Genomic DNA, 27,100 nt, shown 5'->3' with positions numbered 1-27,100 from the left:
TCTGGTGTTTACACAGCAGGCAGCTTATAATTGACTATTGTTTTTACTATTAACAAAAAATTATTTTAATGATTGATAGGTACTTTTTTTGTACTTTGCACCAAAAGATCAATAGGTCAGTTGTGTTTTATCTTCTTTCCATTAGCTCTCAGTATGTTTTAGTGTAAAATTTAAAATTGCCCACTCAGTACAATGGGTGCTTTACTTGGAGATCCCCAAACAGAGATTTGATGTCAGTTTAGAAGCCCAGCTGAAATCTAAATAGAATAGAATCGAATTGGGTTTATTGTCAGATTGCAGAGCAGAAGTAGTACAGTCCAAATAAGATTTTCTTTACCTCTCTGTGAAGTGCCCAGTATAAAAAAGAAGAGAAAAAAATGTTTAAGATTTACAAATCTATGGATTCAGAGTGGTTACAGTCAGGGCCTTGAGGTGTAAAAACCTGCTGATTTTATTTTATTTTGGTGCCTTGGTAAGCACTTTGCAACTTTGGATTTTAACCCTCTTATTTCCTCATATATTTATTATTTATAACTTTTTTGCTCATAAAAATGTATAAATCAATACATTCCGACACTGATCCAGGAAAGGGTGCAGATTTGCTGCAGGGATGGTAGAAACATGTTCCTACCAATATCTGAGTTAACACGTTGACATTATCTTATCTTTCAGATAGTACAGCTTGTTACTGTAGAGGGCTGAAGTCATAGAACTTGACTTACATCCAATAAAGTGTATTTTTCTGTGTGTGTGTAGGTTTTGTACTTTGTCATGCTAGCACCAAAAAGAAGAAGGGGCATCAGGAGCTTTTATTTTTCACCCAAAGCCTGATTTATTGAGAGTAAAATGCGATTGTGACTGTGCATATAGAGACACTGATGAAGAACCAGACTGAGCATCTTCAGGGTACGTGGTCAGTGCGATAATAAACGATAGAATTGCAGAGACGAATCAGCTATAAAATGAGTCTAAGGATACATTCAGTCAAGTCCCATCAGCTGGTTTTATCATTTGTAAAACTTGGATCAAAAACAAATGGGGTCATATATTTTTATGCGTCCCTCATGGTGTTGGCAATTGTGTCCAGACCAGTGTCCAAACCAAACCCACACTGTAATTTATTCACTCTGATTAGATATAAAATCATTTTATGACTTTCTTTTGAAGCATCTGGAATTTCTGAGAGATTACTTTCATTTTGACCTTTACAGAGTGCTGTATAAATAAATATGATTGTCATTTATTTTCATAAACAGTGTTTTTCCTTGCTCCTTTACAGAGTTGTGTCAAGGTCATGAATGCAGCTTCAAGGCCATTAATGGAAGATAAAAGTCATCATATCTCTACATGCACATTTTTCTTCCACACCATAACCCAGTGTTTTTCAACCTTGGGGTCAGGACCCAACGTGGGGTCACCTGGAATTGAAATGGGGTTGCCTGAAATTTCTAGTAACTGATGATTTTTTTTTTTTTAAATTACTAAAAAAAATGTATGGTGAGTTGACAGAGACGATCCCAATACATAACAGACATGACAAACTGTGAAGCTGAAACTGAAGCACTGTGGTACTGTTTATCTTTCAAATGTTCATTGTGGTCAGTTTCAGATGCTGCAGCTCTTTCATAATTCATAGTTTGAGTTCTTGTTTGTTCAGTATTAATTTTCAGCCGTGGAAATCCAAGCTGGACTGACTGTACATATCCTGACCAAGGAAAATAAAATTCTCACTTTGTGCAGTAATCTACACCTGGCTTTTCTGCCTCCGTCCATAATTATATACATTCTATAGACTAAACGTCATCTAAAATTAATGCTTATTTTCAAAAACAAATAAATTTCAGCAAAAAAAAAAAGTCTTTGTTTTGAATATCTGGGGTCGCCAGACATTTGTGATGTTAAAATGGGGTCTCGAAGCAAAAAAGGTTGGGAACTACTGACATAACCTTTCTAATTTATTGATGAGAATATTTCTGTGAAAATTTCAAGTATGAGAAGACTTCATGGACACTTGTTTATTATGAAATGTACACTTTCAAATACAACAGCTCAGTAAGAATAAAACAGAAACTTAATTTTGATGTTCATATAATTTATTGAAATGTATGACACATGTCTTCTATAAACCACTGTTCACAAAAACAACACAATATGTAAAATGATAAACAGCAATAAAATTAAATAAGCAATACGCTGTAACATAAAACAACATAAATGACCATAAATAGAATTTCAAATAAATAAAAGTCAGTGATATTAATCCACAGATCTACTGTTGGATTCACACAGTGGCTCTACCAGGCAGTAACTTCATCTTCAGAATAAAGCAGTAGTGCGTTACTGCAATTTTAATTTAGATTAGATAACCAATGAGCAATGTGATATCTTGTAACATACTTTATCTATTGCCAATGCTGATCCAGTAGTCGGGGTCAAAGGTTAATTGCACTGTATGTCGTGGCCGTGGTCCGTTAAGCGCAGTAACATTTACTGACGATCATGTCATCAAAAGGTGTCAGCTTCAACTTTCCCCTACTGTCATAGTGCATGAGGACCATGGGTTCGTAGGCGGCCGGCACGCAGCAGGGGTGAGGCAGCCCTCCTTTTGAGAGCTGATGCAGCCGAGACTTCACCTGCGTGTGCATACTCGCCGGCTTGTAGTTGTGAGGACAGGCGCCGTCACAGAAGTGCATGGTGTACTCTGTGGGTGCCACCACCCAGTCTGTCCAGCCGATGTCCTTAAATGACACAATGACAGACTGACGGCAGCACAGTCCTTCCTCATCACAGGCGTCTTCTTTGTTAGAGCGCGTCGTCCTTGTTTTTTGAGGTTTGGACTCTGTGAAGACTAATTCGAGGGAAAATTCGAGATGTGATCTTGGTTCTGCTGTTTCTCCCACGTCCACCACCAGCGACCGATCGTCATCTGCCCTCAACCACTTCTCCACCTCAGAGCTAACGTCTAAAACTACATTTTGAGTCGATGAAGCGTTGCCTTCCAGCTGTGTCCAAACTGCAGATTTAACACGCTTCATCCCGCTGACTCTAACTTTAACCTCTTGCTGTAGCTCAGTCTGAACCGGCACGTCTAAAATCTGCCTGGAAATCTTCAGTTCAGCTCGGACTAGAGTTAATTCAGCTTTTATGTTTGGGTTCTTATGGAAAACAGCTCTGTACCACTGCATGTGTCGACCTGACTGCTGATAGTCTCTTCTCCGAAGCATCTTTATGCTCCTCACTGGAAAACAAGCAAAGGAATAATAATTACAAATCATCATTACAAATATCTCACACTGAAATTCAGAAGTCATAACCAGTGAAAGCCTGTAGTCAAGTGTGATATCATGACCAAGGTGTGCCTGTCACGCTCATAGTTTCTAAAGGCTTTAAGGAATGTGTTTGCTTTCTTTCCAAAGCTGTTTGATGCTTCTATTCCCGACCATTTACATATGTTTCAGCTTTTCACTCCCATTCCAGGACGTTGTTTACCTGGATTTTCAACTACAAAGTTAGGAGTTATTTATAGTGTTTACAACCACACCAGAACAATAGCTTTTCACTTGCTTTAAGCCTTCTCTTCACTCAAACATTTCATATTTTCATTGATTTCTGTGCATGACAGCAGCGACATTTGGCCTAAACCTAACCAAGGTTATTATCGTTAACGAAAACTAACGAAATGATGAAAACTAGAAAACACATTTTCGTTAACTGAAATAAATACAAACTATAATTAAAAGAAATAAACGATAACTAACTAAAACTGTATTGTGTGTTTACAAAACTAACTAAAACAGATAAAAATTATGGATAAAATTCCCTTCGTTTTCGTCTTTGTCAAAGTCGATTTATTTCCCTCAAGCCATTTTATCTAGCAGCACCATACGACACTTCACGGTCCGTTACTTGTGGTTTACAGTCGTCTTCTGGTCCCTACTCTACCTGGACACATGGAGACTAAAGTTGGGAGAAAACAACAGAGTCCTGTCTGGGATTTATTTGAATATGATGGTGAAGAAGAGAAAAGATATGCCAAAACTAAAATTAATACTAAAACTAAACAAAAACAAAGCATTTACAAAAAAAAAGAAAACTAATAAAAAGTAGCAAACCTGCTCTAAAAATGAATTAAAACTAACTGAATTAGAGAAAAAAAAGTCAAAACTAAATAAAACTAAACTACAATGAAAAATCCAAAACTATTAGAACCTTGAACCTAACAAATATCTCACCAGCAGTTGGGAAAAGCACTGTTGACATAGTTGACCGCCTCGTTTCTCTCATAATCTGGCTGGAATTTCCACTCATCTCCCTTAGTTTCTCCCTGTAGAGCTCATGCATCCTCCTCAGCTCCTGCTCCGAGGCCTTTTGAGCCGGCCTGGGTGTCCTCTCCATGCCCAGAGAGTTCAGGATCCCACTCTTCACGGCCTCCAGTATCAGGACCTTCCGGCTGTCTGAGAAGTCCACATCAGGTGCGCCTTTGTGGGCCACACGGGGCCGACTCTGGCCTGAACTGGAGAGGCAAACCAGCAGGAGCACGATGTGATGGTGTGATCTGAACATGGTGAGTCTGACAGGTTTGTGAACGCTGCAGCTCTGTGCATTGGGTTTGTCCATGTTATGAATGAAATTCTTGACATGCTTTTATTTATAGAGCTTCTGTGTTGCCACACCCCTACTTGGTCAGGTGAGTCTTAACTAGGACCATATGTCATTGTGTGGTAACATTTTCCACCATTGTTGTGTGTGTGTTAACAACATGTGATCTGTGTAATTAGAAGTCTCTCCTCTGAAGGGACTGACTTTGAACCATTTACTAAGTTTTTTTCACTTTTACTTGCACACAAAAGGAAGTGAAAGTCTAGTCAAGCCCAAGAAGTCAACATTAAAAAGGTGTCTCTCTCATAGTCACCTAAATAGAGAGAATTTAATTGGAAAAAATACAAATTTATTGTTTTATCACACCTAAAATTAAAAGTACACAAATGAATACTCAGCAGCCATGTTGGAGACTATGTAATCACATGGATTCAGATCACACACACATGTTTTGGAAATGCTCAAATATCCAAACCTTCTGGGGGAAGGTTCACTCAGCTCTCTGTGAAGTGTTGGGATATGCAATCCCAAGTTCTTATTTTGTTCTGTACCTCGGACATTTGGAAGAATCGGTGCATAAAGGAAACAGATATCTTGTCAAGATCCTCCTGGTGGCCAGGAAGAAGGCCATAACAAAGAACTGGCTTAAGACTGATGCTCCGTCTTATAAACAATGGATTTCAATCATAGATGATATACTTGTCATGGAACATCTGACATATAAACTGAAGTTAAAAGCTTAGTTTAGTTTACTTTAGTTTAGGTTAGGTTAGTTTAGTTTAGTTTAGTTCATAATACAAACAAATGGAACAAAATAAAAATAATAACAATAATAATAAACAATACACAAATAAAAAATCAAACAATAGAAAAAACAATACTGGTCAACAAAACTTTATTGTTTAAGTTTTTTGAGCTGATTTAGGATAATTTTGGTGTGCTGAATCCAAAAATCACATTAATTTTGCTCAATCAGGTCAACTTTCTGAACTATGCTACATATTGGCTTTTTAACATTTTTGCTTACATTTATGGGCCTTTTCACATCATATGATACAAAATTCTTTCATATTTCTTGCAATAAACGAGTTCTGAAGATTTTACTTTTGCCAATTTATGATTAATGGTTTTTTTTAATATTACAAGTGAATGAAATGGCTTCGACTAGAAGATCTTGCAAAAATAAGCCTGACGTTTTCTGCTACATCTGCAGTGAATACACCATTGTACCTAACAGGAATCAAGTCACAAGTTTCATAAAGTGTGCTTACCAGTCTTATTTTGGTATTAATTATTATATTTTGTGAGAAGATCAAATTTTTCAAAATCAAATTAGCAAAAAAAACCTGACCTGATTGAGAAAAACAGATGTCATTTTTGGATTTAGCGGTGCAAAATGGTCCTAATTCAGTTGAAAAAACCTAGACAACTTGCAAAAAACATTTTTTGTAACCCAGTGTAATAATAATAATAAACAAATAATAATAATAATAAATAAATAATAATAATAAAAAAATAATAATAATGATAAACAAAACATTAAAAATCAAATAATAGAAAAAAAGAACAACTGTTGTGCCTGAAAGGGAGTAGGAAGAAGCCACTGCTTAACCAGTCCTACCCCCTGATTCCAGTCCTCAGACTGTTGGTGCTTAATCGCTTGATATAAAACATAAGATTGTTATTCTCTTTATGAAAAACTGGGGAAAATGGCTGACATTCAGAGACAAATGTATCTATTAAGGGACCTTAATATTCTGACACCATCACAGGATGTTCTTTTCATCTGTTACTTTTTTTTCTTCTTTTTGCTCTTTTCCTGCTCCTCAACCTAAGGAGACTGTTTTGTACTGTTAAAAATTGAGTAATAAAAATTTAAAAAAAAAAAAAAAAAAAAAAAAAAGGTGTCTCTATGTTATGAATGAAAATCTCACAAGCACATGGTGTTCACCTCAGCATGGCGCGTCACTGCGATTGTCCCGTTATACGTCACTTAATCAAATAAATGACCATATGTCTTACAGTCACTGGTTCCAATGAGGGGGACAATGGGCAATTAAATTAGATCCTACAGGGTTTATAATGATAATATGACCTTATACTGATCTCTATGACAATGTGGCTTGCTGTGCCTTTCCCTTTCAACACAGCCTTGCACGGTCAGGGGTAGAATGAGTATCAGACGGAAGGATTCAGATCCTACTTTTACATTTAAAGTACTAATACTCCAATGCAAATGAAAGTTATGCATTGAAAAATATGTAATCAGCAAAATATATTACAAGTATGAAGAGTAAAAGGAGTTATCATGCAATAAAATGGTCAATGTCACTGATTTACTGTTTACATTTTACTGCCAGTACTGTAGATGTTGAAGGCTGAAAGTTTAATCTACAGCAGTGCATTTTCTTCTATAAGATCACTGTACATTTCTGTGTTAAGTGAAAATTACATACTTCTAAAAAGTCTATTTTTCTTGAGCTCAGAATAACAGCCTGTTTTCAGCTTTGATGATGCATTTTCTAAGAGTTTATTCACTTTAAGAAGTATGACAATTTTTTTTTATGAATGCAAAAAAGAATAATTTATTGCTAGTTTATCACACACTACTATCAAAATCACAGGAAAAGTCACTAAAGCTGTCCGACAACAGTTCAGCCTCATTACATACCCATATATATACTTTCAATGCATGATATTTCACTTTTTCTAACACAACCTACAAAGAAACCAATATATCATGTTTAAGGACCCGGTGTGACATTTGTGGCAGCTCCAAAAGGAATTTTTCTCTATATTTAACCTTCCTTAAGTGGTTTATCACTATTTATTGTAATATTATCTTCTGTATTTTATGTTTTTTTCTGTGAAAATTAGGTATTTTTCAACATTTAATTTGCTAATCATGTAGATGTGCATAAAAGCTCAGTGTAAAGTTAGGGATTATTATATCAATAACAGAGAAAAATGCAGAAAAGTAACTTTTTCAGCAAAATATGTCATTATTTGAACATAAACCCAGTGTGTCCATCCACTGTCATTGATCAAACTCTATGGGTTTTACTGGTGAATCAATGTTGTAGAAGATGATGGTGTTTCCACGGTAACTACGGAGCCTCTGAACGTCCAAATGGGTCATATCTGATGACCATGAAAAGATGACAAACTGCATTTTACACCAATTATTTACATGTATTGATAGGATTAACATGTAAGAACAACTGAGGTGAGCTGTTATGTGGTGTAGACATTTTTTTGTAGGATTTAACCCATAAAGACCCAGGACTACTTTTGTGTTAGTTCCCAAATGAATTTTTCTCTATTTTTACCCTTTCCTAAGTGATTTCTCACCATTTATTCTAATATTATGCTCTGTATTTTGCATTTTTTCTGCGTAAATTAGGCCTTTTCCTATATTTACTCCACTGATCATGTAGATTTTCATTAAACCTCAGATAAAAGTTGAGGGTTATTATATCAAAAACAGAGAGAAAACTGAAGAAAAACTGACTTTTTTCAGTAAATCTACCATTAAGTGAGAATAAACCCAGTATGTCCATTCACTGTCATTGATCCAACTCCACGGGTTTTACTGGTGAATCAGTGTTGTAGAAGATGACGGTGCTTCCACGGTAACTACGGAGCCTCTGAACGTCTAAATGGGTCATATCTGATGACCATGAAAAGATGATAAACTGCATTTTACACCAGTTATTTACATGTATTGATAGGATTAATGGATCAACAGGTATTAAACATTTTAGATCAGTAGATGCTTTTGGTCACCAGTGGTTGTTTGGGTCTTTAAGGGTTAAAAACAAAAATTAACAAACAAAGATCTAATCTTTCTTGACTATATCTAATCTGTCTTTAGTGTCATGTGTCAGTGTATTGTTACTGTATTAAAAGTACCTTGTTTATTTATAATGTCTAAAATAGACTGAAAACATATCTGATTGTTACTTTTATTTCTGGGTAAAAATAGAACATTCCTGCTGTATCAGGAGTACATAATGGAACAATCTAACATTCTAAGAATAGACTACAACAGTGTTTGCTCTGTGGTCTGTTGCCAAGCATTTATCAGTTGTGTAATCTGTAGAAATCCTTACTTTTATCAGTTACGGTTATGGGATCAGTCCTGTCCTTGACGTGATGTGGTTTCTCCACTGTGTTACGTAGTACATATGTGACATTGACCTGTTTTGGGGCTTTTTTTTTCTTTTCTTTTTTTTTTTTTTCCACATGTGGGTTTTCCCAACCAGCCGCCACACTGTAAGCCCAGATAAGTAGAGTTTACTCAAAAAATTTGAGGCAAGTGATTGCACTTAAATGATTTGAGTAATGATTGACTAATCAATTGGTTTAAGTAGGTTCAACTTTAATGCTAAAAGTATTGAACTTAAACTATTAAGTACAAAACACTGAAAGACAAGCTATTTGTACTTAAAATCTGTTGTAAAATCAACCCCACTATCCAACCATTCAACTCAGCATTTTAGGTTACACTGACTAATTTCTCAATTGCAGCCAGATTAATTTATCATTGATTAAACAACTTTCTTTAAGTTAATCAAACTCAAAATCCTATACCTGATCAAAATAGTTAATAAGTTAATCAATTTGATATATTGTTGCACTAATGGAAGTCCGCTCAAAATTCTTTGCTAGCATGGGAAGTATTATTAATTGGCACAACATTAAGATTTTCTTAATATTTTTAACTGTTTTAGATGAACAGGAAAGCCATTGTTCTTCCTCTGGCTCTGACTCATGGTGCAGCTCTACAAAAATACAAAAACAACACAAAAAGGCCAATAAACACTGCCACACACACATTAAATCCAAATTAACACTAACACCACAACCCTGCTGAACCCCTGCACAGAAAAATAACACATTTTCAACAACATGCCCAATACCCACAATGCAATGCGAAGATAAAAGTGTGGTCATGACTAAAAGTTAGTGATGTAATTCCATTCAACTTAAACTTTCAACTATGTCTACAAATTAGTAGAATATACTTAACATTTTATAGTAACATCATAAACTGAAATCATTTAAGTGCATTGTAATAAAGCATTTTAGTAAATACAAATTCTGGGCTTACAGTACACTGACTGGTAATGACTGCAAAATGTCAGAGAATGTCCATGAAAGCATCATATTTTCTATATAAAGCAAATAGTTGTGAACTCATAAAGCCTCAATATCCACTGATCTAAAATGTTTATAATACCTGTGATCCATTAATCCTATCCTATATCCTATATGTTCTGGAGCACTGATGATGACAAGATGAAATGGTGGTTTAGTTCAAATGTATATAAATTCGCATTATTTGTTTGTAAGCCTGGAAAAAGCGGCAGATGTGTTTGTTTAATAGGTCAGTACTTTGTTTTGTTCATATCTACTGTGCCTATTGTCTGGTATTTGGTTTTTGGGTTATATTTTTGGTGTCTTATAGCCCATGTAAGGGCTGGGCATGTTCTTATGCAAGACATAATAATAAAAACATTCATTCATTCCTATCAGTCCATGAAAATAATTGCTGGAAAATGCAGTTTGTCATCTTTTCATGGTCATCAGATATGACCCATTTGGACGTTATAAAACATTTGTAACTGTGCTTATAGACCACATACTAATGAGTATTCATGTCAGAAATATGCTTTCTAAATAATAATTATTTGTTAATGCTTAACTAATGCTTCATAGTGTGTACTTATTATACAGTGTTATCACCACAAAAGATGGACTGGGTCTTTTTGGGTTAAGTCAAGGGTGTCATTTTAGTTCGGGGGCCACATTCAGCCCAATTTGATCTCAAGTGGGCCGGATCAGTAAATAAAAAACAGTGAAAAAGCAAAAATTATATTATGATTAGGTTTAGATCTGCAAAGTTTTCATTACAAATCTGAATAAAATGAACAACTTCACTTGTCTTAAGAAAAACAAGTGCAATTTAACAATATTCTGCCTCGGTTTATCAGTTTATCATTTACACATGTGTGTTACAACCGCACAAAACATTTAGTAACAGATAGATATGGTTTAAAAATTACATCTACTTTTCTTAAGACATTCCGTTTGTTCATATTTGTTCAGGTATTCACATTTTTTGTAAAAGTGTAGTTTGGCAATGTAAACATTTCATATAATTTAACTTTTTTTACACCTAAAAAACAAAGAGAGAATTTGGGGTTATCATCATTTATAGGTTATTCTGATAATATTTTACTGGTCTGATTCCACTTGAAATCTAATTGGACTGTATGTGTCTGTATGTGGAAACCTGAATTAACCCTTTCATGCATACTGGTCACTCCAGTGGACAGCTATTCTACAGCTGTTCTCTTGTAATTCATGGATTTTGTTGTTCTTTTTTTTTTTTTTTTTTTTTTACACATATCTTTATAAAGTTTTTAAGACACTACATATCTTTCTGACATGAATTGGTAACATTATGTAGATCTCTCCTGAGCATAAATCCCCAGAATCACAAGCCCTCCCCATAGTTTTCACACAATTTATCAGTAAATTCGTGTTTCTGTGCGTCAAAAATTAAATGTGTGGTGTCCAGCTGAGTGGACATTTTTGCAACTTCATGAAAAATAGGTTCATAAGAATTTTTGTTTTTCATTATTATTATTATCATTTTTATGTATTTTTGAATTTTTTTGAATTATTTTTATTTTATTTCTTTTTTTTAAATTTATTTTTCAAAATAAATTTTTCAATCGCATTGTTTTTTTCATCCGTAAAGAGGAATAAAAACACTCAGGAAAAATTTTGATTAAGGTTCTTATGATTGGTGCATGAAAGGGTTAAATGATTTTGACACCACTGATTAATATCTGCAGTGTAATTTTTACATTTCACAAATTCATCCTGCAGGGCCGGATTGGACCCTTTGGCGGGCCGGATTTGGCCCACGGGCCGCATGTTTGACACCTGTGGGTTAAGACTACACATACACTTTACCATGAATTAAAATAACATAAAATATTGTACGTCTGTGTCAAAAAAAAACCCACCTTCCTACAGCCAAAGGCTGCAAAGTATCAACCACCCTCTTCGCCTGTGTTACAGAAGGAGCTGGAGATGTAAGATCGTTATGGAGTGTTTGGATTTCTGAGCTGTGAGTCACTGAGGTGATGAAACCATCGTGTTCAGCCAGGTGAATTCCCATGCAAGTTGAAAGTGTGTGAAAGGTATAAAGTGAGTCATGCAAAGGACACTGTGCTAAAATTCACTCTCATACACTGTCTATGCTTGTGGAAAACAAATGGAGGTGGAGGCAAAAGACACCAAAGCATAGAGACTATCCATGTTTAAAAAAAATAAATAAATAAAATGAAGAGAAGAGAAGTTTGAGAGTTTCATCATCTTCACTGGGAGCAGAGCGGTTATAAACAGCTCTATACATTCAAGGTGAAACATGTTGCATTTTTCATGCACTGAGAAACACTGCCCTTTTTTTGAGTTTAAATAATCTTAGATCTTTTCTGTTTTTAGTCCACACTGGATCGACTACTGCTGATTATGAAGACTAATGTTAAGAGATATTAACAATTGAGAATAACAGCATCCAAAGAATAGAATTTACTATCAGTATCCATCAGAGGAACAGCGAAACATGGGAATATTGAACATATGCTTCAGTGTCTTTCCATTCATTTATTAGTATTTGAATTTTATATATAATTTGGATAGTTACCTGTTATATTGTGCTGCATTCTAATTATTTTTTCCACTGTTTGTGTTATTTTATGAGATTTTGTCACTTTTCTAGATTCTTTTTAGACTGCCTTTTAACATCTGGCCAAAGACTACATATGCAAATTAGATTAAAAAAAAATCAATCAATCAATCAATCTTTATTTATATAGCACTTTTCATACATTAAGGGTGTAGCACAAAGGGCTTTACATATAAGTTTAAAAATCAGTACCACCCCCCACCCACCCAACCGCTCACACACACACACACACACACACACACACACACACACACAAGCACAGACTTAAAAAGACTAACTGTGAAAAATGTAAGTTTCTTTTGTTTCAGTTGAATAATAAGCTCTTTCTATGTCAAATAAAGCAATAAATACAAACACAAAATCATTATGTTAGAATAGAATAGAATAGAATAGAATAGAATAGAATAGAATAAGAAGAATACAATACAATACAACAACAATATAATATAATGCCTTTTTTGTCCTTATGCATATGTACAATGAAATTAAATGAGACAACTCTCTAGTGGTGCAATGTGCAAAACAGTTTAAAGAAAGAAAAGTGTAAATATATATACAGAATAAAAACAAGCATGTCACCAACCAAGAAACAGAAGAAACAGTAGAGATCAATGTTAGTTTGTCGATTGCATGAGAACGCTCATATCTAAAATATTCAGACATTAGATTTACAGAGAATTTTTTCAGTACAAACAGCATTCAGTTTATTTCCTGACAAAACCACAATAACTCTGTAAATACTTGTACTTTGTTTTCCTTTTTTTCAAAGTCATACCACATCTCAGAGGAAAATATTGTACTTTTTTACTCCATTATAGTTGTCTACAGCTTTAGCTTTCAGGTGACAGTTCTGCGTTATCTTCTTATCCAGCGAAAACCGTACATCTACAAATGTTGTTTTGGAACAGAATAACAATGATAGTAACCTGAAGAATGGATTGAGAAAAATTTTCTACCTCTTAAGCTAAATTAACAGGAAAATGTATTGTCACAATTGTCACTCATTAAAAGCTGACACTACATAAGATGCATTGATGTACACTTGAAAACTATATATAATGTAAATAATGCAACATGTGCACAGACACAGACAGGGACAATTTTAGTGTCCTACTGTTCATTTTCATACACTGAGCACATTTTACTTATAATAATTAAATATATTTACTAAAGACTTTGATGCAGAACTTGCTCTTGTTTTCACAGTGTGTTTTTTGTATCTTTTCTCAGATTAATAATCAGAATACTTCCACTACCTGGTGAACTTCACAGGGTTAATACAAATAGACAAGATGCCTTAACCTGACTTTATGGCGCCCTCTGATGGCACTGAGGCTACATCACAGATTTATTTATTTTATAGCTTTATTTATTTAAGTCAGACATTAAGACATAAAGTACAGTCATTGTTTGGATGAACATTGAATCAAGTTAAAGGCTGATGAAGTAGAGAAGTTTCCAGACACAATGCAAGAGGATAAACTGTTCGATTATATAGATGCATGAACTTATTTTAGACTTTTTTTTTTGTTGTTCTGCTGTTTGATCCTCGTCCTTTCATAGATTCACAGGTTATTGAAGAGTTATCATATCTGATTATCATCCACAGTAGTAAAATCACTGATCAAATTTTTGTGAAATAACTACTTACCAAAGGAACAATGGATTAATTATTTTTTTTAACATGTAAATGAAGTAAAATGAACACAGAGAATAACATTATCCATCAGAAACAGATTACATGATCAAAAAAAGTGGGACAATTCACATAGTTATTAAATAATAAAACAATTAATTATCCCAGTTTTCAGTATAAACCATAACTTCACTGTGAAAAAAAAACAAAACAAAACAAAACAAAAAAAACGGTATTATTCCAGCAGCTGGGGTGCCAAAAAAAATACTGTTAAATAATGGAAAATAACCATCTCATAAAAATACGGTAATTTTCCATAATTAAAATATTTTTTTTTGCCCTAACTTTACATGACATTTTGCACATTTTTTTTTTTTTTTAACTTTTTAATGTTCAATAAAGAATATTTACATGTATTAAAACAATCAAGTTACCTATAAATATGGACGAACTTTGTTATAAAACAAATAATAGGACTTAAAATTGCAGAAAAGTTCTGTTATTAGTTGGTGTTTATCACATAATTTTATGTTAAAAACGTATATATCAATTAATATTGATGTAATAAAATGATATACGGCACATACAAACATTTGATTTATCTTTCAAAACCTTTCTAACTGTTAATAAACTAGTTGTCTGAATTTTAATTCCAACAATTTACTGTTAATTGAAGTTGATACAGAGAAGTCTTGTTAAACTTACAGAACAAATACTTCTTTTACGATTAATTGTCAGTAATTTTTATCTCGTTTTATCTTTTCTTTTTTTTCTTTTTTTTACAGTATTAAACTTTAAATTAATAGTTTAATCTCATAAATAGAAAATAAATATTTGTGAAATTACGATAGATTTGCAAATGTATTTTAACTGTATTTTTCTGTGAAAAAAAATCTTTTAAAAAATAGAAATTTTATGGTTATTCACAGTTACAGTTTTTTCATGTTATTTTGCATTTGACATGTAAAATCAGCCTATTTTTGTCATTTCATTTATATTTTCCTGTATCTTAAAAGGACAGAAAAAATCTGTAAAATAAACAGTAAAAATTCTGTAAAATTACAGATTTTTTTTATAGTGTTGGTTACATTATCAGTGGATTTGATTACAATTGTCATTAAATTTTTGCCATTGTATTTATTTTTATTTGGTCTTTATCACCAGTTTATAGCGATAAAACTCAAAACCATGGATTTGCAGAACAATGGAAATACTCTTCTCTCCCTTCCTTTAAAAGGTAGAAAACAGTGAATGAGGTTAAACCAGAGACAGGGAGAAGTTGGAGTCCAAAACCAAGTTAAAAACACGTCAGAAAAAACATAAAATAAAGAGTCCATGTTCATGCCTGACTGATTCAACTAATGAGCATAGATCATCTGAAGATGACCTGATGGCAAAAAGACACACAGTGCTCTACTTCCAGTACATGTCTACTGAAGACAAAACACAAACACGGGGAATTTCTGATGAGATAATTTTACAAAGTTAAATGATTCATACAATAACAGGACTAACTGTGTTTCCTTCTTCCTTGTTGTTCATTTCCTTCTAAGAGTATGATTCAGAGGCGATTTCTCATAGACTGCAAGGGAGGCCCGGCTTCCCCTAAAATTACGAAAATTAAATGGTTAAATATGTACGGTTGTGTTGACATTTTATTGACTCCAAATGTGTTAGAACACGTTCATCTCAAAGATGAGTTCGTTCAAATCAGCTTTATCACAAATCAACAAATGCGATGTTGTTCACTTCTCCTCCATTCCCGTGTCTCTGTTTCCTCATCCATCTCTGCTCAGTGCATTTGTCCGTAGACTGCGGGCGTCTGTGGGCTTCAATGGGACTGAGTGGAACAGTTTTTTTCATAGCCACAGAACTGGACGGTAATTGGATAAATGCCACAATGTAGTCCCGCCCCCGGACGCCGGGCGTCTCTAGGGGTGAATGGAGCTGTGGGCGGAGCTCGGCCGGGCTGGACGCCAGAATCCCACGTGTTGATTGGAGGATCAGTCGAAAGGCTGAATCCCATTTGATTGACAGCTGTTTTCAGATCTCCTCCTTCACTGACACAGTTCAGTTTATACCGTCGCGTATTCTGCTGTGAAAGAGAGAGAGAAACCACTACGAAATTACTCGTTCATTTCTTGCACTGTACATAAAACACACTCATTGGACTTCCTTGTTTCAATTTAACATAATTTCAGCGTTTTCTTGTTTCAGTTACATAATTTAATCATTTCTTGTTCGAGTTTAATATCATTTTGTAGATAGTTAAATCAATCAAACTGTCGGCTAGGTCGGAGTGAAAGAAGCATCTGTAGTTTAAAAAGGCTGAAGTCTTACACCCACAACACAATGGGCCAAGGCAATCTGAGCAGAGAGGACACTGGTCCAGTCCCTGGAAGAGACGCCTACTTGGTACGATAAGGTCACTGAGCATTTTCTTGAAAAGGAACGGAGGGCCGAATGTATGTTTAAATAACTTGACTTTTTTTAATGTAAGCCGACAATAAGCTTCCCCTGTCTGAAGGACGAGCAGCCGCCACTGGTATGATGATATCTTTAATATCAAAACAAACATGTTCGATGTTCTCTGTGCAGGAAGTGCCAGGTAGAGGAAATCAGACTTCTTGGAATACAATGAGAAAACATATTGAAATGTTTGACGAGGACTCATAAGACTGTTGTAGACACAGGAGGAAATCTGATGTTTTCTCTGTCTGCTTAAGAATTATCAGCAATTGTCAACAAAATGCCATCTAGTATTATTGAATAAATATCATCAAATATGCGAAATTAACTAGATATATAACAAAAATCCTGTGCATTTCCCAAAGTTCCTGAACATTTTTCTTCATTTCTGTATTTTTACCAAACCCTATCTAAAATCTTAATAGCTTTACTTGAATAATTGGGCATCATTTCATCCACTTTTTAACAATTAAAAAAAAAAAAAAAAAAGAAAGAAAGAAAGAAAATACAACCAAAAAAACTACATCAAGATATCACTAAACTAATTTAGTCGAGTAATATTATGAAAATTTCCAACATTATGTCTCAATTCAAAGTATTTGACACCAGTTACTTCAAAATTACCAAAATTAAGCTATTTAATATATAATATATATATATATATATATATATATATATATATATATATATATATAATAATATATATTCACTTTTCAGATTTCTACTAAAATTTACTCAATGAGTGATTTAAACATCAATACACCTTTATATTTGTAAAAACTACCATTTACCTCTATTTTTAAAATAAATATTGCTAAGAACTTGCTAAATGTGGTAAATACAGTATGTGATGGCAGATTAGCGCCTCCTGCTGATGGTATTTGTGACATTTTTTTTCTCCTTCTGGGTTTTTTTCTGGCTTATTACACTGTTTATTACACTGTGGATAAGTACAAGATGTTATGCTGTCAGTAGTTAATTGTATGTTTCTATGTTCAACCCCATGACTCATTTAATATGTTGCTTAATATGGTCCATTTTGTGTTGTTTTGTGCATGTGTTGTGTGTCCTGTTTTGCATGTTGTTGTTAGAAGAAGAGCTGCTGTGAGGAAGCACACTGTAAAAAAAAAATAAAACAAAACAAAACAGTAAAAAAAAAAAACAGAATTACTCTGGCAGCAGGGGTGCCGAAAAATACTGTAAAATAACGGAAAATAACCATCTCATAAAAATATGGTAATTTTCCATAATTAAAATGCAGTTTTTTTGCCCTAACTTTACATGAGATTTTAAATATTTTTTGACTTTTTAATGTTTAAGAAAGAATATTTACATGTATTAAAACAGATTACCTATATATAAAAAATATAATAAATAAATAAATAAATATAATACTATAATATATATATATATATATATATATATATATATATATATATTATATATATTATTATTATATATATAGATATATATATATATATATATATATATATATATATATATTTATATTTATTTATTTATTATTTATATATATGTATAGATATAGATAATTTTCAATGAGACTAAGTTGTACAATCCACTGATTAAAAACTGTATTTGGACAGTTTATCAGTGCTTATACATGTTATACATTCACAAAAATATTTATTCAACTTTTTTTTGGTGAAACCTCCTGTAATTACACAAGATATTTGTCAATTAACAAACAAGTCTTATTAAACTTACAGAACAAATACTTCTTTTACAGTTAATTGTCAGTAATTTTATGTTGTTTTAATTTTTTTTTTTACAGTATTAAATTTTAAATGAACAGTTTAATCTCATAAATAGAAAAGAAATTTGTGAAATTATGATACATTTGCAAATGTAAAAAAAAAAAAAAAAAAAAAGGAATGGATTGGAATCATTAAAGAAATATACAATATGGAAAAAACTAACTTTTCCTTGAACCATAATTTGGACAAATTTACTAATTATTGACTAAAATGAACATCTATCCCAGAAGTTGTGACGCCCCAATAAGGACAACACCTTGTTTTTTCTCATGAGAAATATACATTTATCTCAACATCTGTGTGTTTTATTATCAACATGTGTAAATATGCATTCTAGGAAAATGTGCACAAGTATTTATGAAAATGATGGATGTAATTATGTCAGTAGGTTTATGCACTGTAAAAACCAATGTTTAGAATCTACTCAATTAAAGTGAGGTAACAATTTGCACTCATTTTGGTTGAGTAGATTTTACCCTATATTTGAGTAAATGTGATTAAATTTAACAGCTTTAACACACTAAAAGAAATCAGGTAAAATCCACCTTTCATATCCCAATAGATTACACAACAAATTACTCATAAAAAGTGAGTAATATTAACTCTCAGTTGTTAATAGGAATATGTTCATCTACTTAATTTAGAGCAGGGGGTATCAATTTAAATATCAATAGTACCGATACTAAGGTGTGTGTGTGTGTGGTGTGTGTGTGTGTGGTGTGTGTTGTGTGTGTGTGTTGGTATCAGATCGATACCAAAATTCCCAGTATCGCCCACCCTTAATTTGATTATTATTAACAACTAATCAGTATAATTATTTAACCATTATATTCAAGGAAGGTTAGTTTTACTTGAAAAGCTACCAGTCACAGGAGGTATTCATCATTCAACCCCAACCCTAAGAAGCATGTGAATAATGAGAGATGAGGACCTTAACCCTATCATGCATTGTGTTCACTCCAGTGGACAGTTCTTCTCCAGCTGTTCTCTTGTATATTCATAGGTTTTGTTGTTATAGTTCCATATGAGCCAACACAGTGGACAATTATGCAATATCCCATAATACACTGCAATTCATACCATTACTATAACTTTGCTGTTCTTGATAAACCTGATCTGCAGTGACATGTTTAAGTGTAAATCAGTTATTTGTTAGACAAAAAGAGTTGTTTTTTGCATATTATATGAGCTAATAACTAGCATTAGCGTATGTTAAAATGTGAGACATCAAATTAGCAGCCTCAAAAATGTTTTTATTTCATTGTTTTCATTTTACTTTCTGATATTAGGTTTTAAATAATATTTCTTTACTTAAAAAATAAATGCATGGACATTTTTGTAACCCCATAACAAAAAAAAAAAAAAAAAACTTGACTGATTTTTTTATGCCTAAAGAGGTATAAAAACACTCCGGAGTGGGGGGGGGCAGGGAATCTTGACTAAAATTCTCACAACTCATGCAGGAAAGGCTTTAACTTGTATTTTATTTTTACCCCCCAGTGTATGGAATACCATTACAGAGGATAATGAAATAATGGAGCAACTTAGCTCATGGTGCAAGAATATGCAATTCAACAGAAATATTCATTCAAAAAAAAAAACTAATCAAATCAGTAAAACACACCATAACTGTGCTATATATTAAAACAACAAACAACAACAACAACAACACTTCTTATCAACTCAGAACACTGTTAAACACATAAAAACTATCCCAATTGGTTTGTCCCAATGCATGTTGGGAAACTTCCCCCGCTGCTCTTCCAACACATCACAATATTATGGGGTAGATTTTATTATATTTAAGTAGCAATTGTTACTGTTAACAAATAGGTAGACTTTAACCAGTCCTAATAGATTTCACTGGCTGAATATTACTGTTGATTAAAATGTAACTGATTTCCATAGTTTGTGTTTACCAACCCCCAAAACCATTTTTTACAGTGTGGGACATGATCTGATGCAACATGAGAATATATCTGAATGATCTGACTTGGACTGAAACAGAACAATACCCAAACTAACTCAACCCTCTTATCATGATGGAATAACATCGTGACTCATTGACCCACTTCTCTATTGTTGTATTTTATGTTTTGTTACTGCCCTGTCTGTGCTTGTTGACGTCTCTTGTTTCGAATGTTTTTACTTTTTTATTTCACTGTCTGTTAAAAAAAATGTAAAATCTGTTAACCCTTTCATGCATGAATTATGAGAACCGTAGTCAATATTTTTTCTTGAGTTTTTATTCCTCTTTAGGCACGAAAAAAACAATGTGATTGAATTTTTTTTTGTATTTTTTTTTTATGAACCTATTTTTTGTGGAGTTACAAAATGTCCACTCATCTGGACAGCATGCATTTAATTTTTGAAGCAAAGAACCATGTATTTAAAACTCATCATCAGAAAGTGATATACTGTGTGAAAACCGTGAAATCAAAACATTTTTAATGCAGCTAACCTGATGTTCTCTCACATTTTATCCTACTCAAATACTAGTTATTACTCATTTCATGAAGATATATCCTCCTGAGACCCTTGGACAATGACAATTTTAGCTTTTTTACACTAAAAAATTGTATTGATTGGAAACTGCATAATGCAACAGTTTTTTCAGATACATTTTTATTTATTTTTTTTTTTATTGATTGATTTTTTTTAATGGAATGTCATTTGCAATGGACAGAACTCAAGTAAAACTGTCAAACTTTCGTCCCCAATAGAGGACACAATGCATTGCTGGGTCTCAGGTGGATATGCAAAAAAAACCCAAAAAAAACCCCCAAAAAAACCAAAAAAAAAAAAACAATAACAAAACAAAAAAACAACTTTTTGTTTAAGAAAATTGTTAATTACAGTCTCATAACAATTAGTAACTGATTTCCACTCAAACATATTAGTGCAGATCAGGTTTATCAAGAACAGTAAAGTTACAGTAATGGTCTGAATGTCAGTGTATTATTATGGGATGGTGCATAAGTGTCCACTGTGTTGGCTGATATGAAACTAAAACAACAAAACCCATGAAATACAAGAGAACAGCTGGAGAAAAACTGTCCATTGGAGTGAACACTATGCATGAAAGGGTTAAAAATAAAGTATTAAAAAAAAAAAAAAAACTGGAGAAACACAAAAATGAGCTGAGTTAAAATGAATTAGATTAAAACCTTTATTTTCTCATTTACAAATAACATATAAACAAGAACATCAATTCGGGAACAATGAATACAGCAAAAACAGAATCTAAAGGTTTGAACTGGTTGAATTTCTCTGTAAAATCTCGTATTTTCTTGTAATTATTTCCAAAGCTGTCCATAAAACCTTTGCTTAGTGCTGGAGCAGGTTGCTCTGTTAGACTCTCTTAATCTGTAGTCGCTTGGTCGTTCCCTCTTTGAAGCTTTTTCACATAAACAGTCGACTCTGTGGGAGAACAAGGAAAGATTCACATCCCTCTGGGCTTACATAAAAGGACATGTGACAACACAGGACTTGACACTAACCATTGTTGAACGGGGGAAAAAACACATCATGGTACCAGTGGCTGACAGGCACAGATCAATCTCAACCCTTCAGCCCAACTTCAAAGCTCGATTGTTCTGCATCCTCTGTGTTGGGGTTTGGACATCATGTGTACATTAACAGCATGTGACGGGACTGTAGCACGTACGACAATATATAGAGAAACGAGGGGAGTGCATGTGTTCAGGGCAGTGAGGACACATGGTTTCTGTCTTCACACTGGAAAGACAGTTTGTTAAGAAGATCTTTGATCAACTATAAATGTAAGGACGGAAGGAAGAAGTACTGGAACAAGTATACTACACTGAACAAAAATATAAATGCCACACTTTTGTTTTTGCTCTCATTTTTCATGAGCTGAACTCAAAGATCTAAAACTTTTTCTGTATGCACATAAGGTTTATTTCTCTCAAACACTGTTCACAAATCTGTTTAAATTTGTGTAAGTGAACACTTCTCCTTTGCTGAGATAATCCACCTCACCGGTGTGGCATATCAAGATGCTGATTAGACAGCAGGATTATTGCACAGGTGTGCCTTAGGCTGGCCACAATAAAAAGCCACTCTAAAATGTGCAGTTTTATCACACTGCACAATTCCACAGATGTCACAAGTTTTGAGGGAATATGAAATCAGCATGCTGACTTCAGGAATCTCCACCAGAGCTTTTACCTGTGAACTGAATGTTCATTTCTCTACCATAAGCCATCTCCAAAGGTGTTTCAGAGAATTCATGAAGAAGACTGCGTGAGGAAAATGGTGGTCACACCAAATACTGACTGGTTTTCTGACCCCCCTGGACCACCCAATACAGTAAAACTGCACATTTTAGAGTCCCTTCCCATCCCTTCCAACAAAAAGATTTTCCAACTTCCGTCAACACAACAGTCCCAAGATTGTATGAAAGCAGTACGTTACGGATCTAAAGAAATAATTTGGGAGACTCGGATTTCACAAAATCACTTATGAAAGACAACAAATCACCTTTAAAAAACTGGCTAAGTGAAATGCAGTGACTATGCTAAGCTAAGCTAACAGAAGGGCTGCGAGAACAAGGCAACGTGAGCACTGCAGCGCAAACCCTTTTGCTCACTTATCTACCTCATTAATTCCTCATGTAAACCTTTATTCGGGTTTAACATTTCCATGTAAACAGAAGAGAAAATACTTTAGTTCTGAATTAATGTCTTCTGGAAAAATAAATTGGATTTAAAAAACATCATGTAACCGTACCCATTGTGATGCTTTACGCGTGAATTGGTCTCTGTTTGCATTTTTATTTCCATCAAACTGTATTAATCAATTACTTGTCAACTATTTTAATGAGCAATTCATCTGATCTAAGTTGTTTTTTAAGGGGAAAAATCTGTTTTCTACCTCTGAAAGGTGATTATTTTCCTCTTTGATGGTAAACTGAATATCTTTTATTTGCAAATCAAACCAGACATTTGAGGACATAATTCTAGGCTTTGGGGAACATTTTTTACCTTTTGCGTCACACTGTGGAAATACTCCAGAATTCAATGCACACATTCAACATTTAAAAGCTAACTCAGCAAAATAAAGTGCACAGTAAAAGTAGTTATAGCGCAGTAAATCGGTGCATGTCATACTATTACATATGAGGCTTGTGGAGTCATTTTACAACTGGATTAATGTAAATATTGGATTAGAAGTTCAATAGCAAAGCTGAATCATACAGGCTGGTTTATTACATAAAAGCAGTGTTTCTCAAACTGCAGGGCAGGCCCCTTGGGGGGGGGGGGGGGCACGAAGGCTTGCCGGGGGGGCATTTTTTTCTTCAGGTTAGAACATGTACTAAGTGGAACTAATGTTTTAGCGTTGGAGCACCCTGGACTCATTTTAGAGACAAACAACAAACAATTCTACTGTCATGGTGATCTGCACGACTAGACAAAGAGTTTAGGTTTGGAGAATGGACAAGGACTGGATTGGATAAGAAAATGTTTCTGTTTTTGCACAGTTTGTACAGTTTGCACTTTAATGTTCTGACAAGTTCAATGTAAACAGGCTCATTACAGCCACTGATATTGTTCAAATGTTTGTCTTTGTTACCAAAATTTTGTTTGTTGTTCTAAAAAAAGTAACTTTATTGTCATAGGTGTAATATAATTGCACATTTCTTATTTTTATTTGGAAAAAATATTGTCTCAGGGAGCAGTCTTGAGGAGTTTATTTGTATTGTTCAAGCAAAAATCTAATTTATTTTTAATTTGAACAAATTATTCAAGGAAAATCAAAAAGTATTCTTACAATATTGATGTTTCTTCCAAAAAAAAAAAAGGTATAATTTCACCACTGTTACAATGTTGTTGGGGTTGAGGGGGGCCTGGAGATTTTTTGCCCTCCAAAGGGGGGGCTCCACAGAAAAAGATTGACAACTACTGCACAAAGTGGTCACAATAAACTCTAAAAAAAACCATTGTAAATAAAGGAGTTCAGCTGACCAACAAGTACCAAAACCACATACAAAACCCAATGAAACACACCCAATGTAATACTTTACTGCTCATTATAAGTAAATGGGAATTTTTTTTAAAAAATTCATAAAAAATTGGAACTTTGACCTACTGTTCCCCAAATGTAACCACATCTATTCTGGGTCACTGGCATTCTATAAACCCAATTTGGTATGAATTCAGCTGATGGTTTTGCTGCTAGAGTGTTAACAACCAAAAAAAATAAACAAGCAAACAAACAAACTGAACCAAAATATCACCACAAACTAAAAAGTGAACTCTCATTGAACCATTTGAAACATTAAGACAAAGACAAACATAAGACAATTCAAAAACATTTATAAGAACATGTTTTTCACAAGATATGGGGAAGAGGATTATTAACTGTCATCATATGTTCACTGTTGTTTATGTATATAATTCCTTCCTTGAGTTAGTTATTATTTGTTTATTTATTAGCTAGCACAATTAAGAAAGGCATTGGTAAAAGATTGTATGTGTATTTGTATGTGTGTATGTATAAACGTATATGTGTATATGGATGAATGAGTGTGTGTGTGTGTAGGTGTGTTTGTGTGTTTGTGTGTGTGTGTGTGTGTGTGTGTGAATAGATATATAAATATAGAAGAGTAATGTAACACTGGGTAACAAAAAATGTTTTTTGCAAGTTGTCTAGGTTTTTTCAACTGAATTAGGACCATTTTGCACCGCTAAATCCAAAAAGACACCTGTTTTTCTCAATCAGGTCAGGTTTTTTTTGCTAATTTGATTTTGAAAAATTTGATCTTCTCACAAAATTGATTACATTTTTGTGACTTTATCAGTTGATTTTTTATATAGTTCTCACTCAAAATAGGTTTTAAGACAAAGAAAATCATTTTCTAACAGGATGTATTTGTTATTTATTATGTATTCACCGCAGATGTAGCAGAATATGTCAGGCTTATTTTTGCAAGATCTTCTAGTCGAAGCCAATTCATTCACCTGTAATATCAAAAAAACCATTAATCATAAATTGGCAAAAGTAAAATCTTCAGAACTCGTTTATTGCAAGAAATTTGAAAGAATTTTGTATCATATGATGTGAAAATGCCCATAAATGTAAGCAAAATGTTAAAAAGCCAATATGTAGCATAGTTCAGAAAGTTGACCTGATTGAGCAAACTTAATGTGATTTTTGGATTCAGCACACCAAAATTATCCTAAATCAGCTCAAAAAACTTAAACAATAAATTTGTTGTTGACCAGTGTTATTAATATATTGTAGGGAGAGGGGGTGGGATTAAATAGGTTATACTTCTTCCCACCCCTTTTCAGGTATGTAAATGGAATTATTGTGCTTTTCTTCTGACTAAGATTGTTATGATTCTTGATATTTGTATTATTATGTATGTTTTGTATGTTAAATTTCATTGCATGTTCGGAATAAATCACTAAATCACTTAAGCAAAATGAAACAATATAGAATATGATAATATTGTACTAGCTTATACAAGGTGTCCCATAAGTCTCCATACATAGGAGACATAATACATATGGTTCTAACATGTATTTCTTTATATTTCTTCTTTATAGTTCTTCAGCAGTGGAGGACACGCATTGAAATGTGTTCCTGACAAAATGGCAGTCATATAGAGCATACAGGGTGGGGAAGCAAAATTTACAATGAACATTTAGTTGTTTTTTCTCAGCAGGCACTGCATCAATTTGTCATGATCTGTACCTGTGTGACTCTCAGCTCCTGCCTCTCATCTCTTTATTACCTGACTCACCTGCTGGCACTGCGTGGCTGCAGCATGTCAGGATCTGTGCCTGTGTGGCCCTCGGCTCCTCCCTCTCATCTCTTCAGTATCGGACTCACCTGCTGGCGCTGCGTGGCTGCGGCCAATCACCTCCTAGCCTATTTAAGGCTCTGGTTGGCAGCCATGCAGCGCTGGTCCATTTCTCTCCATTCGACTCCATAACCCGGACATTTATCCATCTTCTCTACGGACTCTGACCCAGGTTTTGTGTGTGTTTTTTTTTGTGAGTTTATTTGTTGTTTAGTTTTCATTTTTTGTTAAATAAACTTGTATTTTTTTCCCTTCAGTACTGTGCACTTGAGTCCTCTCTTTCCCCCCCCGTTGTGACACAGTTGTTTTGAAACCAAACATATATTGATGTCATAATCATACCTAACACTATTATCCAGACCTTTTCAGAAACTTTTGCCCATATGAGTAATCAGGAAAGCAAACGTCAAAGAGTGTGTGATTTGCTGAATGCACTCGTCACACCAAAGGAGATTTCAAAAATAGTTGGAGTGTCCATAAAGACTGTTTATAATGTAAAGAAGAGATTGACTATGAGCAAAACTATTACGAGAAAGTCTGGAAGATACTATTAAAGAAGAATGGGAGAAGTTGTCACCCGAATATTTGAGGAACACTTGCGCAAGTTTCAGGAAGCGTGTGAAGGCAGTTATTGAGAAAGAAGGAGGACACATAGAATAAAAACATTTTCTATTATGTAAATATTCTTGTGGCAAATAAATTCTCATGACTTTCAATAAACTAATTGGTCATACACTGTCTTTCAATCCCTGCCTCAAAATATTGTAAATTTTGCTTCCCCACCCTGTATTATATAATAAAAATGGTTTATGTCAAGAAACGTTTATTTTTCCTATGTATGGAGACTTATGGGACACCCTGTATGTCCTCTGAAAAACTAGATCTTGACAGGTGTCTTTCTGGATGCTGAGGTCTTGGCTTGGTTAAAATGGACTAATCTGGCAAATGATGACAACCAAACCGGTGCTGCGGCCCTCTGGCATGCACCGCCCTAAACCATGCCAAGTGCACAGTGACATTCCTCA

General features: G+C 33.9%; 1 protein-coding gene across 1 annotated transcript; it reads right to left on the bottom strand.

Moving 5' to 3' along the window:
- Positions 1–2,081: 2,081 nt before the first annotated feature.
- Positions 2,082–4,607, bottom strand: gdf15 (Growth differentiation factor-15). Its single transcript, XM_030160932.1, has 2 exons — positions 4,233–4,607; positions 2,082–3,238 (listed from the first exon to the last, which is right to left on the bottom strand). The coding sequence occupies exons 1-2, from the start codon at positions 4,561–4,563 to the stop codon at positions 2,472–2,474; spliced, it is 1,098 nt and encodes a 365-aa protein (XP_030016792.1). The 5' UTR covers positions 4,564–4,607; the 3' UTR covers positions 2,082–2,471.
- Between the last annotated feature and the right edge of the window lie 22,493 nt (positions 4,608–27,100).

The sequence above is a fragment of the Sphaeramia orbicularis genome, chromosome 17 (genome assembly GCF_902148855.1).
Source record: "Sphaeramia orbicularis chromosome 17, fSphaOr1.1, whole genome shotgun sequence".
NCBI classification, from domain to species: Eukaryota; Metazoa; Chordata; class Actinopteri; order Kurtiformes; family Apogonidae; genus Sphaeramia; species Sphaeramia orbicularis.
The sequence above is the reverse complement of the archived record's forward strand: the minus strand, read 5'-3'. Positions and strand labels throughout refer to the sequence as shown.